This window comes from Poecilia formosa, unplaced genomic scaffold (assembly GCF_000485575.1).
Source record: "Poecilia formosa unplaced genomic scaffold, Poecilia_formosa-5.1.2 Scaffold17, whole genome shotgun sequence".
In the NCBI taxonomy this organism is placed as follows: Eukaryota; Metazoa; Chordata; class Actinopteri; order Cyprinodontiformes; family Poeciliidae; genus Poecilia; species Poecilia formosa.
The window spans coordinates 1006341-1020041 of NW_006799956.1; the positions used below are offsets into that span (position 1 = coordinate 1006341).

At 40.3% G+C, this 13701-nt stretch overlaps 1 protein-coding gene across 2 annotated transcripts in view; it reads left to right on the plus strand.

The window, feature by feature from the left end:
- tmem117 (transmembrane protein 117) overlaps window positions 1-6462 on the plus strand; it is a 55755-nt gene extending 49293 nt beyond the window's left edge. For both annotated transcript variants that reach the window (XM_007546697.2, XM_016668769.1), the window contains exons 7-8: window positions 1338-1467; window positions 2919-6462. In XM_007546697.2, coding sequence (XP_007546759.1) covers window positions 1338-1467; window positions 2919-3580 — 792 coding nt within the window. In that variant the 3' untranslated portion in view covers window positions 3581-6462. The remainder of the gene's footprint in view (window positions 1-1337; window positions 1468-2918) is intronic.
- The last annotated feature ends 7239 nt before the right edge of the window (window positions 6463-13701 follow it).

The following is a 13701-nucleotide window of genomic DNA, read 5'->3' on the forward strand; positions in this document are numbered from 1 at the left end:
AAAGGGAAAGAAAATTTGTAATTAAAGAAATTCTATTTTCACCTTTATCCTATAAGAATGTGGTTAAAAGGATTTAGAAACCTTTTAGGGATGCACAATACATATTTGCATGAACTTCAATAATTATTTATAAGTAAAACTGGGCTGATCTTAACAACCAATGTTTATTTACATCTTGTTGTCATTTGTGTAAGTGTTTCAGGAGGAGACGGGTGAAGGGCCTTGGCTATCAGTTCATCCTTAGTTTGTTTTTAAACAGTATTTTTAGATATCTGGTTTTAATTCAATGTACTGTGTGGGACTGGACACTAAGTCAATAGATAATAGTAATATTATCTATTGATGTATTATCAATAGATAATACATCTGATTGAAAATTCAATAAAATTCACTGAACTCCGATTATAGAACCGCACAGCATTCTGGGAGATGTAGGCACAGGAAAGACTTTAGCCTCTCAACCACTCGGCAAGCTAAGCAAGGTGGGTGGCATCAACTAACTCTCCCGCTCTTTGGTTACCTAGCAACAACCTGCTTCTCAGCAATAACAGTTTAAGGTTTTGCCACTGTGCCTCATAATGTAAAGGAGTGAAAACTGTGTATAAAACAGAAAAGGTCATGTCAGTAGTTTTTCAGATATTTAAAACAAACAACAAAAATAAAACGTAATGAATAATTATTGACATTGACTGATACGAGACGTTTTTATCACGATACGTTGTCCAGCCCTATTCAGTCCAAAAAGAGGCATTTTACAGTAGTTATCTCCACCACATTGAGCCGCTCCTGGCTGCTGCGCCATCTGAAACATTCAGGGAGTGATTTCTTTCTTATACTTGTGAATCATGTCGGTATGAACGGCGGCAGCTCTTCTTTTGTGGTTTCCAGCTTCATACTGCGGGTGGGGCGGGGTGCGGTGGGGGAAGTAGCTTAGTGACACTGCAGGGCATCGGCAGCTTCTAAATGTCACTTTGCTCTGCCTGTTGATGTATTTTGACATGTTGAAATCCCAGCGCACGCCGGTTCACTCCACCAGCCTGTAAACACTCGGTGTGATCTCCGCGCCGCAGCGGCCGACACCTTGTTTGACCCTCAGTCGGCGTGTGAAGAGACTCCACCGAGACTTAATATCAGCTAATATGAGAGACTTTCGGTGAAGTGTGCAGCATCCAATAACGGATGATACACGGTTGACATTTTTCACTGCTGAAGTTGTCATTTGAATGCGTTTCTTTCTTTTTTTTCTTTTTTTCTGCTCGAGCCGCCGCATCTGGTTGAAGTTAACTGAATTGATGGTCGATTGTGTTTTTTTTGTTTTGTTTTTTTTTTTTTGACAGGACTGGGAGTTTCCTCACTTCATGGGTGACCTGGATATGAATTTACCTGGAATGTCAACAACACATGTGAAGGTCAAGCTTCCTGTCTGCAAGCGCATCTTTAAGGAGGAGTACCACATTCACATCACAGGTACATTCAGGAATAAAAGGTTAAAGATTGTGTCATCGTTCTAGGGGAGAGGATCTCCAGCTTTCAAACAGGCAAAAATCATGACAGGGAAACTGGAAGACATCATTGCAGTCGATGAGGAAGAAGCGCCTTTCATTTTCTCGTAACAAATTGGGAGTAAAAAAAAAAAAAAAAAAACGTGGCGTGGCTGCTCCAGTTTCCCCGTTCCCCTCCCCGTTGGGAAGGGTTCGTTTGTTAAAACCACAGCAGCCATTTATAATGCATGTGTAGTTGATGTGTCACGCAGGTGCCACAGCTATGTTTTCATCATTCCTGTGCCAGAGCACTCTGCGAACGTGTACGGTTTTTCCTTTAAAACCGCGCCCTCCCCTCCCACCTTTTTCCCCGTGGAGAGCTGAGAAAAAGAGAGAGAGAGAGAAAAAAAAGCAAACGCTCCCGAGCTAATCGCCACACTTTCAAAACGCCCGGTAATTTTTGCGAGAGGTTGTTAACCCGGTTGCATTGGATAGCCATTAAGCGTGATGAAAGTGGCTACACCGCGACGTGATTGGTTTAACTAAAAGCTTATTAGCATCACATCTTTGGTGGTGGTTGGGGGAGGGAGTGGTTTCATGTATACCTGGGGAGACATGTTCCTGCTATCAGTCATCCTGAGGAGATGGCTGTCTCATGGTAATATAGCGATCTTGTAAGTAGCACCTGTAAATGGATTTCTCTTTCTCGGTGCATGAGCTGAATGCAAAGCGAAAGGGAGTCCTGATGTGCGACGGTGAAAGCATGCCTCTCTGATGATGGCGTTTTCCCGGACAGCAGCGGTCAGAAGTTGTACACGAGGTCGTCATTGGTGTGAGCTTAATTTGAATTTGTCTTGGGGAAGGGTATCGCCAACTTCAGTTTACTTAAAAACCAAGCGTTTGAACTCGATGTGGGTTTGATGTAGACAGAGTTAAAATTATGCATATGGGCTCAAATATACTCAGGCTGGGATCTGGCTGAATGTTCTTGGCAGAGTTTGGTAGGTTCATTGATTTCCTGCCAGAGACCGGGCTTTAAAGCAATGTCAGTATACTTACTTACAGCAGTGTTGATCTTGAGGCCGTCTCAGAGACTTATTGATAGGCTGCTTTGTTCTTTCCAAAACCCGTTTTGACCTTTTTAGGGTCCTTTCCCTGTTGTGTCACCCAAATCTAACCAAGTTTCAATTGATCTCTTTAAAACAGAGCAAACTGGTTGGGATGGTCAAGAAGAATTTAGGTTTATTCAGAACCTAGTTTTACATTACCATGTATCTGACTCTAATTAATTCACTTTGTTGATTAGAGAAATTTCTAAATGAATCAATTTAATTATTAGTACTAATTTGGATAAGTTCACCCTCAAATTATGGACAACAACCCTGACCCTTCCTAACCCTAGCCCTAAATCATGTGCCTCTCTCTCTCTCTCCTAAGGTAAGTGGTTCAACTATGGTATCATCTTCCTTGTGCTTATATTGGATTTAAACATGTGGAAGAACCAGATTTTCTACAAGCCCTACGAGTACGGTCAGTACGTTGGGCCAGGAGAGAAGATCTACACGGTGGAGGAGCCGGAAACGCTCAGAGACTTCAACCACAGCACGCTCACGTACGAGTGGCGCTCCACCAACATCAACCCGAGCACCAACAAGACGTACGTGGAGCGGGACATGTTCCTCCACAGCCGTTACATTGGGGCCAGCTTGGACATCAAGTGCCTGGCCTTCATCCCGAGCCTGGCGGCGTTTGTCCTCTTCGGCTTCTTTGTCTGGCTGTTTGGGCGCTTTCAGGACAGCGAGACGTTCACGGAAAACCAAGACAAGGCGTACGAGAGGATAAAGAGGAAATCGCCTTCGGAGTACAGCAAGGAGATGGGAGCGACCCCGGAGGACACGCACCTGACCATGAGCGACAGCCTGAAGCGGTCGGGAACGCCGATGCTCCTGTCGGTGGACGGGCCGCACTTCGGCGCGACGCCTTCCACGAACTCGACCATATCGATGGACACGCAGGAGACGCACCCGAGCATTGTGATAGACAACGCGGAGCAAGACGAGCCCGTTGTGTCTTTTGACGTCCGCAGACTCTCGCCGTGAACGCGTGGACTTTCCGACTGCGCCAAAGCAGAAAGAATTTACCGAGACTTCAGATTGTTGCAGGTTTTCTTACCCGCTAAACTTTATCACACACATTACTGAAGCAAACCTGTGTGTCTTTCATTGGGATTTTATGTGCTAGACCAATACAACATAGTGTAAAGATGAGGACTAAATCAGGGTTTTAAGAATCTTTTTCAAATAATCACTTGGGAATTGTTGCATTCATTTCCATTTAGCCCCTCTGAGTCAATACTTTAAATATTATTTTTCCTTTTCATTATAACTCGAGCTTAATCAGATAAAACAGAGAGTGTCCATGAACATCAACTTTCACGTCTTACCACTGATTCTCAATTAGATTGAAGCTTGGACTTTGACTAGGTCGCTATGACACATGAATATGCTTTGATCCGAACCATTCAGATATAGACCAGTCTGTATGGTTTGGGTTGTTGTCATTTGCTGCCACATGTAGCACTTTGTACGTGGTCCAAAAATCCAGTTTTGATCTTAAATGATCAGAATATCTTCTTTCACACGTTTGCTTTGTCTCCTACTGTAAACAAAACTCTTCATTTACTTTATTTCAACAGTGAAATAAAATAAACTTTTTCCAGAGACCACGATTAATGCCATCGTATCATCACTCTCAATTGACCTTTGAACTTCTCTTGGCTGCTTCTCTCCTTACTAGACCCGTCCTGTTTAGGTGGACACCTCCGGGTAATTTGTGGCATAATTTTGGCCTTATTGACGGAAGTTGTTTATTAATGACTTCTAGCTGATTTTTTTTTATTGGTATCAGAATAAAGGGGCTGAATATAAATGCAAAACCTTTTATTTGCAAAAACAATCCTAAGTTTTTCCCTTAATAGTTACTTTACTTTGTTTTGGTCTCCATATAAAATCCAATTAAAACACATAAAAATTTGTGTAAAAATGTAAAAAAAAAACTTATATATATATATATACATATATATATATATATGCAGTATACAGAGTACATGTGCTCGGGTAAGTGACGTTAAGAGAGCAGGTTCTGTGGTTTTCATACATTTTTTCTAAGATATCCTCTGAAAAAGCCTCCATATTGGCACCGGTTCTGATGCAACTAGCCTAATATGAAGCAGATCTTTTTAAAACAATCGGCAAACTTTTAATTGACACGGTGCTGACTTGGATTTTTCTAATTTACTTCAGTCATGGTTTAAACTAATGGGTGCCTATATATCTGAGGAGTGCTTCTGCTTCTGCAACTCAGAGCCGGAGCAGTATTACAGCTACAATCGTGCCTTGATATTTCATATGTTTATATATTAACAGCCTACTGCTACGGAAGATGTCCTAATTATGGTCTGCTGGACTGATCCCTGCTGTATATCCTCATATCAAACCAACAATTGTTACCTCATTTGGTCGTCGGCTTGTGCCGGTTTTTTAATTTATTCTCTTGTGTTGCTTTTAATTCGTTTCAAACGTTGTGTCTCTTGTCGAAACGACGCGATTATCAGCATCAATCTACGTTGATGACCTTTTCATATCCCCTCACTCAATATTAAGGCTCGAAGATAATAAATGCAATCAGCAGAGATGAAATAGCAAAGCAACAAGCCGCTCGATGATTGCAAATGTGGCTCCTGCTCCTTTCTCTGAATATCAACCAAGTCGGGAGTTTGGTTTTGCCCTTGGCATAAACATGCTATTGAAGTGGAGGGGTATCTCTCTCTTTTCTTTTTTTTCCCCTTCTTTCTTTAAAGCTCAGGGCTTCTTTATGTCTAAATAATCTTTGAAGGTTTTGGAAGCGGGTTTTTTGCAGGTATATATTTTTGAATATTATTCAGTTGGCACATCATCCTGCTGCTCTGAACTCATTCTGTAGCCGCAGTATTTCTCTTCACAGTCGCTTTAAAGGTGTCTTTTTCTGAGTTTTCGTGTTCCACGTTATTTCTTTGTAATGTAGATCTGTGGGAGTTGGTCCAAAAATGTGCCCTTAGACATTTTTTTCTTTAAAGTGCAAATATGAATTAAATTATTAATGAGTTACAGATTTTTTTTTTTTTTTTTGCATGTGTGCTAAAACGTTTCAGCAAGAACTTTGCGACCAAAGATTCCAGGTAATCCGGTGTTTTAACCCTGCGAGAAATGTACTTGATTCTCTTCGAAAGAAAAGGCCAAACACACATAACGGCTTAAAGCCCTGCTTAAAATGTGTTTAAACAAGCAAACAAACAAAAAAAAAAATAATAAAAACTTGTATTTTTGCAAAACACACCCAAATAAAAAAAGAACAACCAATGATTTAGTTTTATTTTGTTTCGTTAGGTAAATAGTGGTTTAAAATGATTACGTTGACTGAATGTATTCATTTAGTACATCCAGTTAGATGATATTTAACATTATACGTGCTTAATTTCTGTTGGTTTTTTTTTGGTTTTTTTACTGAAAGGTTATTACACAGAGTACTATGACAGTGTATACTGATGAGGCGCTCCATACTGGAGTTCATTACAGCTGAGGTCCCTCTTTGTGTTGAAGTTTAATTGAGCACATTGTGTGTCTGTGGGTGACAGAGGCCATTCTATGAAGAGGTCAGTTTATTTAGCATAATTGCTTTTCACCTCTTGATTCTGTCATTTTTATTTATTTATTTATTTTTTTACATTAGAAGCCACAAATCACATTGCAGCATTTAACTAAAAGAAGGTGAATGTTTTTTGTTGTTTTTTTTTTAGTGGGGGGAACCCTGGACTTTTCTGATGTTCTTACTTGATTTGTTCCTTTCTCTGTGTTTTGTTTCAATAACTGGACCTTTCCTTGCTTTTGCTGTGTTGTATATCTGTCCAGTCTTGTGCTGCCAATAAATCAACCGTTTCCTGTTATTTTTGGGGGTTTTTTTTCTACATACTCTATTTTCCCGACTGGTTTAATTTTTCTTCCTGGATTTGAAGATTCCAGGAAGGCTTCAAATCTTAAGTAATTCCCAGCGATGGGGAGCGAAGTGGGGATGGAGCAGGGGGAGACAACCGTTCTGGTTTACATTTTCTCTATACGCTCGGCTAATAGTTGCCAAGCAACAGTGTAGGTCAAGCTCCTTGCAGCTGCTGACCCAATTAATGTGGGCGACACCAGAAATTATGGCACTATCTCTTTACAAGGACACTTGAATATGTAACCTGTGTACACAACATCCTCCTTAGATTAAAACAAGTCCTCCTCGAGGCCCGTTTGATTTATGCCGGCGGGAAACAATTTCAGTCTGTTGCGTGTTTTGTTCCCCCCGGTGAGGTTTGTTTACGAGCACGTTCTGTCTGTGTGCAAATGAGTTAGCGACTTGATCAGAAGCGATGGAAACCGAATCCCCTGCAGACCTTCCCGATTTCTCATGTCAAGATGAGGAACGTCCAAGTGGTGCTACCAGAAGAATATGGAGTCGAGAGGCAATTAGTGGATTGAAAGTAAAAAAAAAAAAAAAAAAGTTACAATGTTGTGGATTAGTTTATATTTGCAGCCAGTTAGTCTACTTAAAAGGGACAAGTTAGATTTATTTATGGATTTCAGCCGTGTTGAAACGTTTATATATGACGAATGCAACGTGAGCGCTATTTTTTGTAACATTTTAACTTGGGTGTCCTTACATGGCTGTTATGTTCTATAATATACACTATGATTCATAATAAAGATTCCTTCAATGCCAAAATATAGCATCTCAAATGTATCTAGCTGATAGAAAAGCAAGGCCGTGTCAAAATATATCAAACTTAGTTCATTTGACCCATTATAACACTTTAGTTTCATATTTCTATCATTCCTGTTTCTCCCTGCCTTATGCCAGTGCTTTTCAAAGTGGGGGCCTCAACAACATTATCAATTAAATTGATCAAGCCGCATTGCTATACTATCCTCAAGGTAGCATAGCAGGTATGAAATGAGCAAGGAAGAAAAAGACTGGAGGAATCATCCAGTCACCCTGCTGGGTTTGTGATTAATAAAATCTTAAGTCATTTTCTTATGCATGGGGTGATTGTGTGGGGAAGTAAAGTTGATCAGGTACTATATTATTTTTATAAAATCGTAGTCATATTACCTGGTAACATTTCCCAGCCATAGAGCAAATGAACAACTAAAATCAGAAGGTATGAGGCAGCATTTATGCTAATCGAAAGTAATAATTATAGAGTAGTAAATAAAAGTGAGAAAAAAAAAAAGTTTAATGTTCCTTTACATATTTTGTATGTGGGTTGGTAAAGGAGATCTCCAGCTAAGAAGCCGACGACGTTTGAAAACGTTTGGGAGGTTTTCTACTGTTCTCACAGGACGGACTCAACAATTTCAGCTTCAAAAGGTTCCTTCTTTCTTTTTTTTAAACCAGCTAAAAAAAATCTTTCATCTTATTCTTCCAGTGAATTTAAAGTCCTTTTAATGTATTCCCCAGTTTACAAAGAACATAAATGTGGCTGTCTGGCTAAAACATCATTGATTTCAGGTTTATGACATCCAGCACTTTCTTGGAGGTTGCAGTGTTTTCGCAGCCGATAACTACAGTACATTCCTCCAAGCTTCACGTGGCTTTCAGACCGACTCAAGAACGGCATGTAGGGAGTTTCTTCTCAAACAAAAACTGTTTGAACAATGCTGTGTTTCCGACTCTGTGTGAAATGGTTTGGAGTCGGCCCGGTCCCGCTTGACTCTGCTCAGAGCAAAAACAAGAGCAGTAATAATGAGATGACCCGGTTTGGAGCAACTTTACTAAATGACTGAGAGCTGACTGAGAGGCAGGCCATTTTGTCCAACGTCAGCGTCTGACCTCACAAATGCTCTCCTGGAAGAATTGTCAGATACTCCCACAAACACACTCGTAAACCTTACACACACTTCCCAAGAGGGTTGAAGCTGTTATAGTCGCAAAGCGTGGGTCAACACCATATAAAACCTTAAAATGGGATGTCGTTAAAGATCGTCGTGAAAGGCAAGTAGCCCAACACTTTTGGCAATACGATGTATTTTGTCCAGAAATACACGTTACTGTAGAGTCGTGGGAAGTTATGTTGTTGAAACGAAAGGAACACTGAAGTTGAGTATGTTTTTTAAGAAAAACTCATCTTCATAAAACAAGAATTCACTAAATTATAAATAAGAAGTTCATATAATGTCAAAAACAGTTATATGTATTTGGTTTAAGTATTGTAAATACTGTAATACTGGAAATTATTTTTCCTAAAGGTTATGACAAAAGGATTTTAGACCGATTCAAGCCGACTTGAAAATAAGAATAGACTTTTAATATTTGAAAAAATAAAAATAAAAAAAAAACATCTGTTGCAGCTTACATTAAAGTTCAAATAGTAGTTACTCTTGGCTTAAATGAGGTTTTTATTTGGTAAATCACAAGTCAAAGTTGTACCCTTCAACATTTAAACAGACTAACCTACAAACACAAACTTTCAGGTCGGAGCTCCGCTCCTTTCAGTCACTGGTCTGCGTTTCCTCTGAAGCGTAGCTGACGCAACCGACTCAACTCTGTCTCACTCCTCACTTTGAATGATCTCTAATAAGATCCGCAGCCAGATGGTGTTTTCAGAAAACCTGAGGGGGAAAAAGAAAGAAAGAAAAAAACAACTGCGGTGTGAAAACAGGCAGGTGTATGAACACCTGAGGTCTTACTGATGGTTTTTGTTTGCTTTGGAAAATAAATCTCCCTGCCAGAATGATTTAGTTGTTTGAGTGAGGCCTTCACTAAGTGAGCCAAATGGTTGAGAAATATGATATTGATTTAAGATTTTTTTTTTTTTTGCTCCTTGTTTGGCGGACCAGGTAGTAATTCAGAGCACATCAGAAGTTAGAGATTCAGGAATGTTTTCCATGACTCATCCCGTCTACTGAATGTGGTTGTAATTATGTTGGTAACATAAATTGTTAATGTTATTTTCCCCCCCGTCCCCCTTTCAGATTGGATCCCAAAATTCAAGCCTAATTCAATTTTTTTTTATTTTTATAATTCTATTGTTTTTTTTTGCTTTTTTACCCTTACTCACAGTTGATTTCTCTGATCTGAAAGACCGGAGCCGACTTTGGCTTAGCAAAAGGAAACCATGCTGTTGTTTCACCTACGGCTATATATAAACCAGGAAAAATCCCCGAAGGAGATGCTCCTCAGCTACAGATCAGCTGGAATCTCCTCCGCTGTCTCTGAGCTCTCCTCCAATTAGATCAGTGCATCATGTCCTGGCATGGCCCATCACTCTGCGCTGACAGCTCTGTGACTCTCAGAGACAATGTGAAATTTATCAGTGCAGTCAGTCCCAGCCAGCTTGTAGCCCCTCCCCCCCATCCCCCACTCCCCCCACACACACCTTTAGCCATCGTGAGATGGTGTCTGTCTGTCCCTGGTGGTCACAGGGGAAACTGAATTCATCATCGGTTCCTTCTGCAGGTGTCTGATGCCTCACAGAGGAACGCGTGGCTCGGATAAATCTTCCAAAAAGCCACTCCGGGGACCGATTCCCCCCCCACCCCCCCAGCCACAGGTTTGCCACGATGTTTCCCCTCGCTGTGAAAGAAGCGGAGCAGGTTACTACGCTCTAATTGTTCTTCGGTGAGACTAAATGTAGAGCTGCCTAATGTAACGGCTCACTGCTGAAAAAAGGTTCGCCAACAAACAGCAAAGCAGTCCAGCACTTCTTCAATGAAATTGGAGACAAATCGAGGAGAAATGCAGAAAAAAAAAATACTCATACCCATTAATCATTATCAGCAGAGCTCCCCCACCCCCATTAGGGTGTATGGGAGTTCACCCAGCAGGTTTACATATGTGTTCAAAACCTCAATTATCAAATCCATTAATCAACACCAATGGAGTCAAAGGAAGAATATGATTTTTGGTATTGGCAGAGATGATTTGGCAAGTCTGTGATGGCTGCATCTCACGTATTCAGCTCTGCTGTCCAAAACACAAATGCATTTTCCTCACGATTGCGACATAATTTAAGGAAGAAATAAACAGGAAGAAATAACAGACTTTTTTGTGCTAAGTTTAGATCCAAAAAAGAGAGTTCAACTTATAAAACTGATAGGAAAAAAACAAACAAACCACAAAACAATACATCGGTGGTTAGTACTGCTGTAATTATACCACTGCTTAGTCAAAGTTGAGTGAACATTGGCATGAGAGACGGGTTATTGCCGGTGGGGTATGAAAATGTTACTGATAATTTCTTTAAAAAATAAAAGTTTAAAATACGTTTTGCTCAATAAAACTTGGTCATGAAAGCAGTTCAGCATGCCGCATAGTCGGTGCTTTTGTGGTTTACATTAAGAGACTGGATGCTACTGTTGAGATTGCTCTCCAACTCAGGAAGGCCTCCAGGGACGCCTGAAGGTACAAGGCACCATGTAAACCATGTCAAGTAACGACTGCACTGCCTTATATACAGACAACAACACCCTGACGTGTTTCGATATAACTAAAGCGAATCACTAACGGAAGCAGAGAAAAGTTGAAAGTCTGGCAATGAGGTGCAAAAGTCATATCCTTACCTTTAATGTCTGAGCAAACCAAGGTGAAAATGCCTATTCTGTCACGCTGCTAATCTGGAGGTCAGAAGTTGAAAGGTTTGGTAAAACCAATGATATGGATTAGGTTTAATGTGTAAGAAGAAGAAGAAGAGTAAACCTAAATGCAGTAATGTTACATCTCTGTAACGTCTATTCTGTGTCCAGACTTTAAATGAATAAACATTGCTGCTGACTTTTAATACTTGGACACTTTGCTTAGGCAGTAGTGGCACATTATTTAAAAAAAGGAGTACCACGAATGACGTCTTTTAAAATCAAGTTCTGTTTTATGCTAATGTAGTGAGACATCTCCTTTTACCTTCTGCCTTGTCCACTGCACTTCTTCTGCATCAAACAAAAAGGAATTTGCAGACAAAACTGCATTTGTATCTTTTTTTTTTTTTACTTCAAATGTTCAAGTGGCAAATATTTCTCCATTCCCTAACAATATTTGATAAGTTCACTTTCATCCTTTCATCTCCCAAAACCAAGCCAAACCAATGGCTGTCATTAGCGTAAAAGTATATACTTGCCGTTTCCCCCATTTTCTGGCTAACATGTCTGAACAGTCAGTCAACCATAGACTGTAAAAAGAATAAAATAAAATCCACACTCCTCCTATAAATGGCAAACGCTTTCATCTCTGAATGTTTGATAATCTTTTCGCAGCATTTGACATCGATGAGACACAAACGATGAACACTAAAAAATAATTGCATGATGCAGTTCTCGTTTTGACGGCTAAAATAACACTTTCACCCTCGACAAAGCGGTGACTTTGTGAAAACCAATTAGAGAGTTCGACGGAAAGGGTAAAAACAGACGACATGTTCTGGACGGGTGGGGAGAGGGGGGGGATTGTCACTGCAAAGCGTTGCAAATGAATGTTGCTAGCTTAAAACTCTTTTCTGAAGTAAAACTGGCCCTTCAACTGTTTCACTGCCAAAATCATATTTATATGTATGGTCATTAAATGTGAATATAGGACAGGCGCTGCAGTGGACTCCCTGTTGGGTCCCCTATATCTGTTGCGGAGGGGGCGATTCAGCGCTGCCATGGAAAATTGGACATTTAGGAGCCAGCTGGAGGAGCGGCCTGCTCTTCTGCTCCTCTAGCACTCAGGTGCCCACTGGCCTGCTGCCACCACCAGCTAGAAGCTGTTGGACCAAAGCAGGCAGGCCGCCTCGGTGGACACTCTCTACTGCCTGTGTCCTCTGTCCAAAGATCCAACTCTGATGAGCTGAGAGTCGAAATAACTGAGATAAACAGTTTTTAGGCCAGGATCAGAAGAAGAAGAAGAAAAAAAAATCAAACGATAGGAGAGTGTGTTGGAATATAGATAGGTCTTATTATGAGAGTTTATCTCGGGGATAAGAAGCCAACTCCGGGATGAACTCATTTATCGGTGGGTGTGTGTGAACAAAGATCTTTGCTAACTTCGACAACCAAACCGAAAGTAGTTTTTGATTTAAGCTATTTGTAGCTTTGAGGCTACAAGTTAGCTTCTGGTGGTCCGAGTCGGAATATTTACACTAAAAAAAATGCTAAAATATTTCCTCATCCCAAAATGCTGAGATAATAATGTTAGGACAAAGGTTGATGTTTAGCAGTTTTAGCTAAACATCCCGTTGAAAACTGACCCAATTTGTAGAAAAGAGACGAAAAGGTTCCTAATCGTTCTTTACAGACCACCACCCAATGTGAACTACAGCTTTATCAGGTTTCGGGATGATGTAAGAAATTATAAAATAATTCTGTGACATAATGCCAATGGGTTTTGTTATTTGGCTTTCGTAAATACTAGAGAATGAATTTGTTCACTTAAAGCAAAACTAGCCTCCTTTCTGCTAATAAGTTAGCTGGCTGAGGCTAAACCGAGGCTAAGCTAGGCTAACAGTTTCGCCAGACAGTTCAGTCGAAATAGTTTATACATTGTTTTAGATTGAGTACATTTGAGTACATTTTTCCATCAATAAAAGCCCCAATAAAGTATTCGCATTGTCACCGCTTTCTAACAAGAGAATACAGCCTGCATAGTTCCCTTCAGGTAGTCAGAGAGGCTTTAAATGCTGCTACGCCTGCTTTGTGCAAACATGTCTGCTCATTTAACAGTGCAGAGGAGAATTAGCGCTGTAGCTGTGCCAGAAGCTGCCAGATGTGAGGTCAACAGCTGCTCGCTCCGAACAGCTTTCTGTTTTTCCCAGATTCACGCCTCGTTTTTATGAGAAGGATTAATTCAGTATTTTGGGAAAATGCTCATTAAGGCTTTAGGAGTTCAGGTTTAATCGACACTGCGTGGAGACTCTGCAAAGCACAAACACCATTACTGTTACTTGATACTTTTTTGAAATGTAATTGAAAATGTAAGTTGTGTCAAAGTTGGTCTCCTTTCTTTGGTAAAGAATAAAAAAACAAGCAATATTTTTTGCTAGCTTGTGGCTTTATGTTCCATCGATCAAGTCCCTCTCACTCGGGCTAAATTTAATCTAAGTATGGTTGAAAGGTCTAAATTTAGCTACATAATGGTGTTTATCAAATTAGCTCACCAGGCCAGTTTTGCAGCGTTG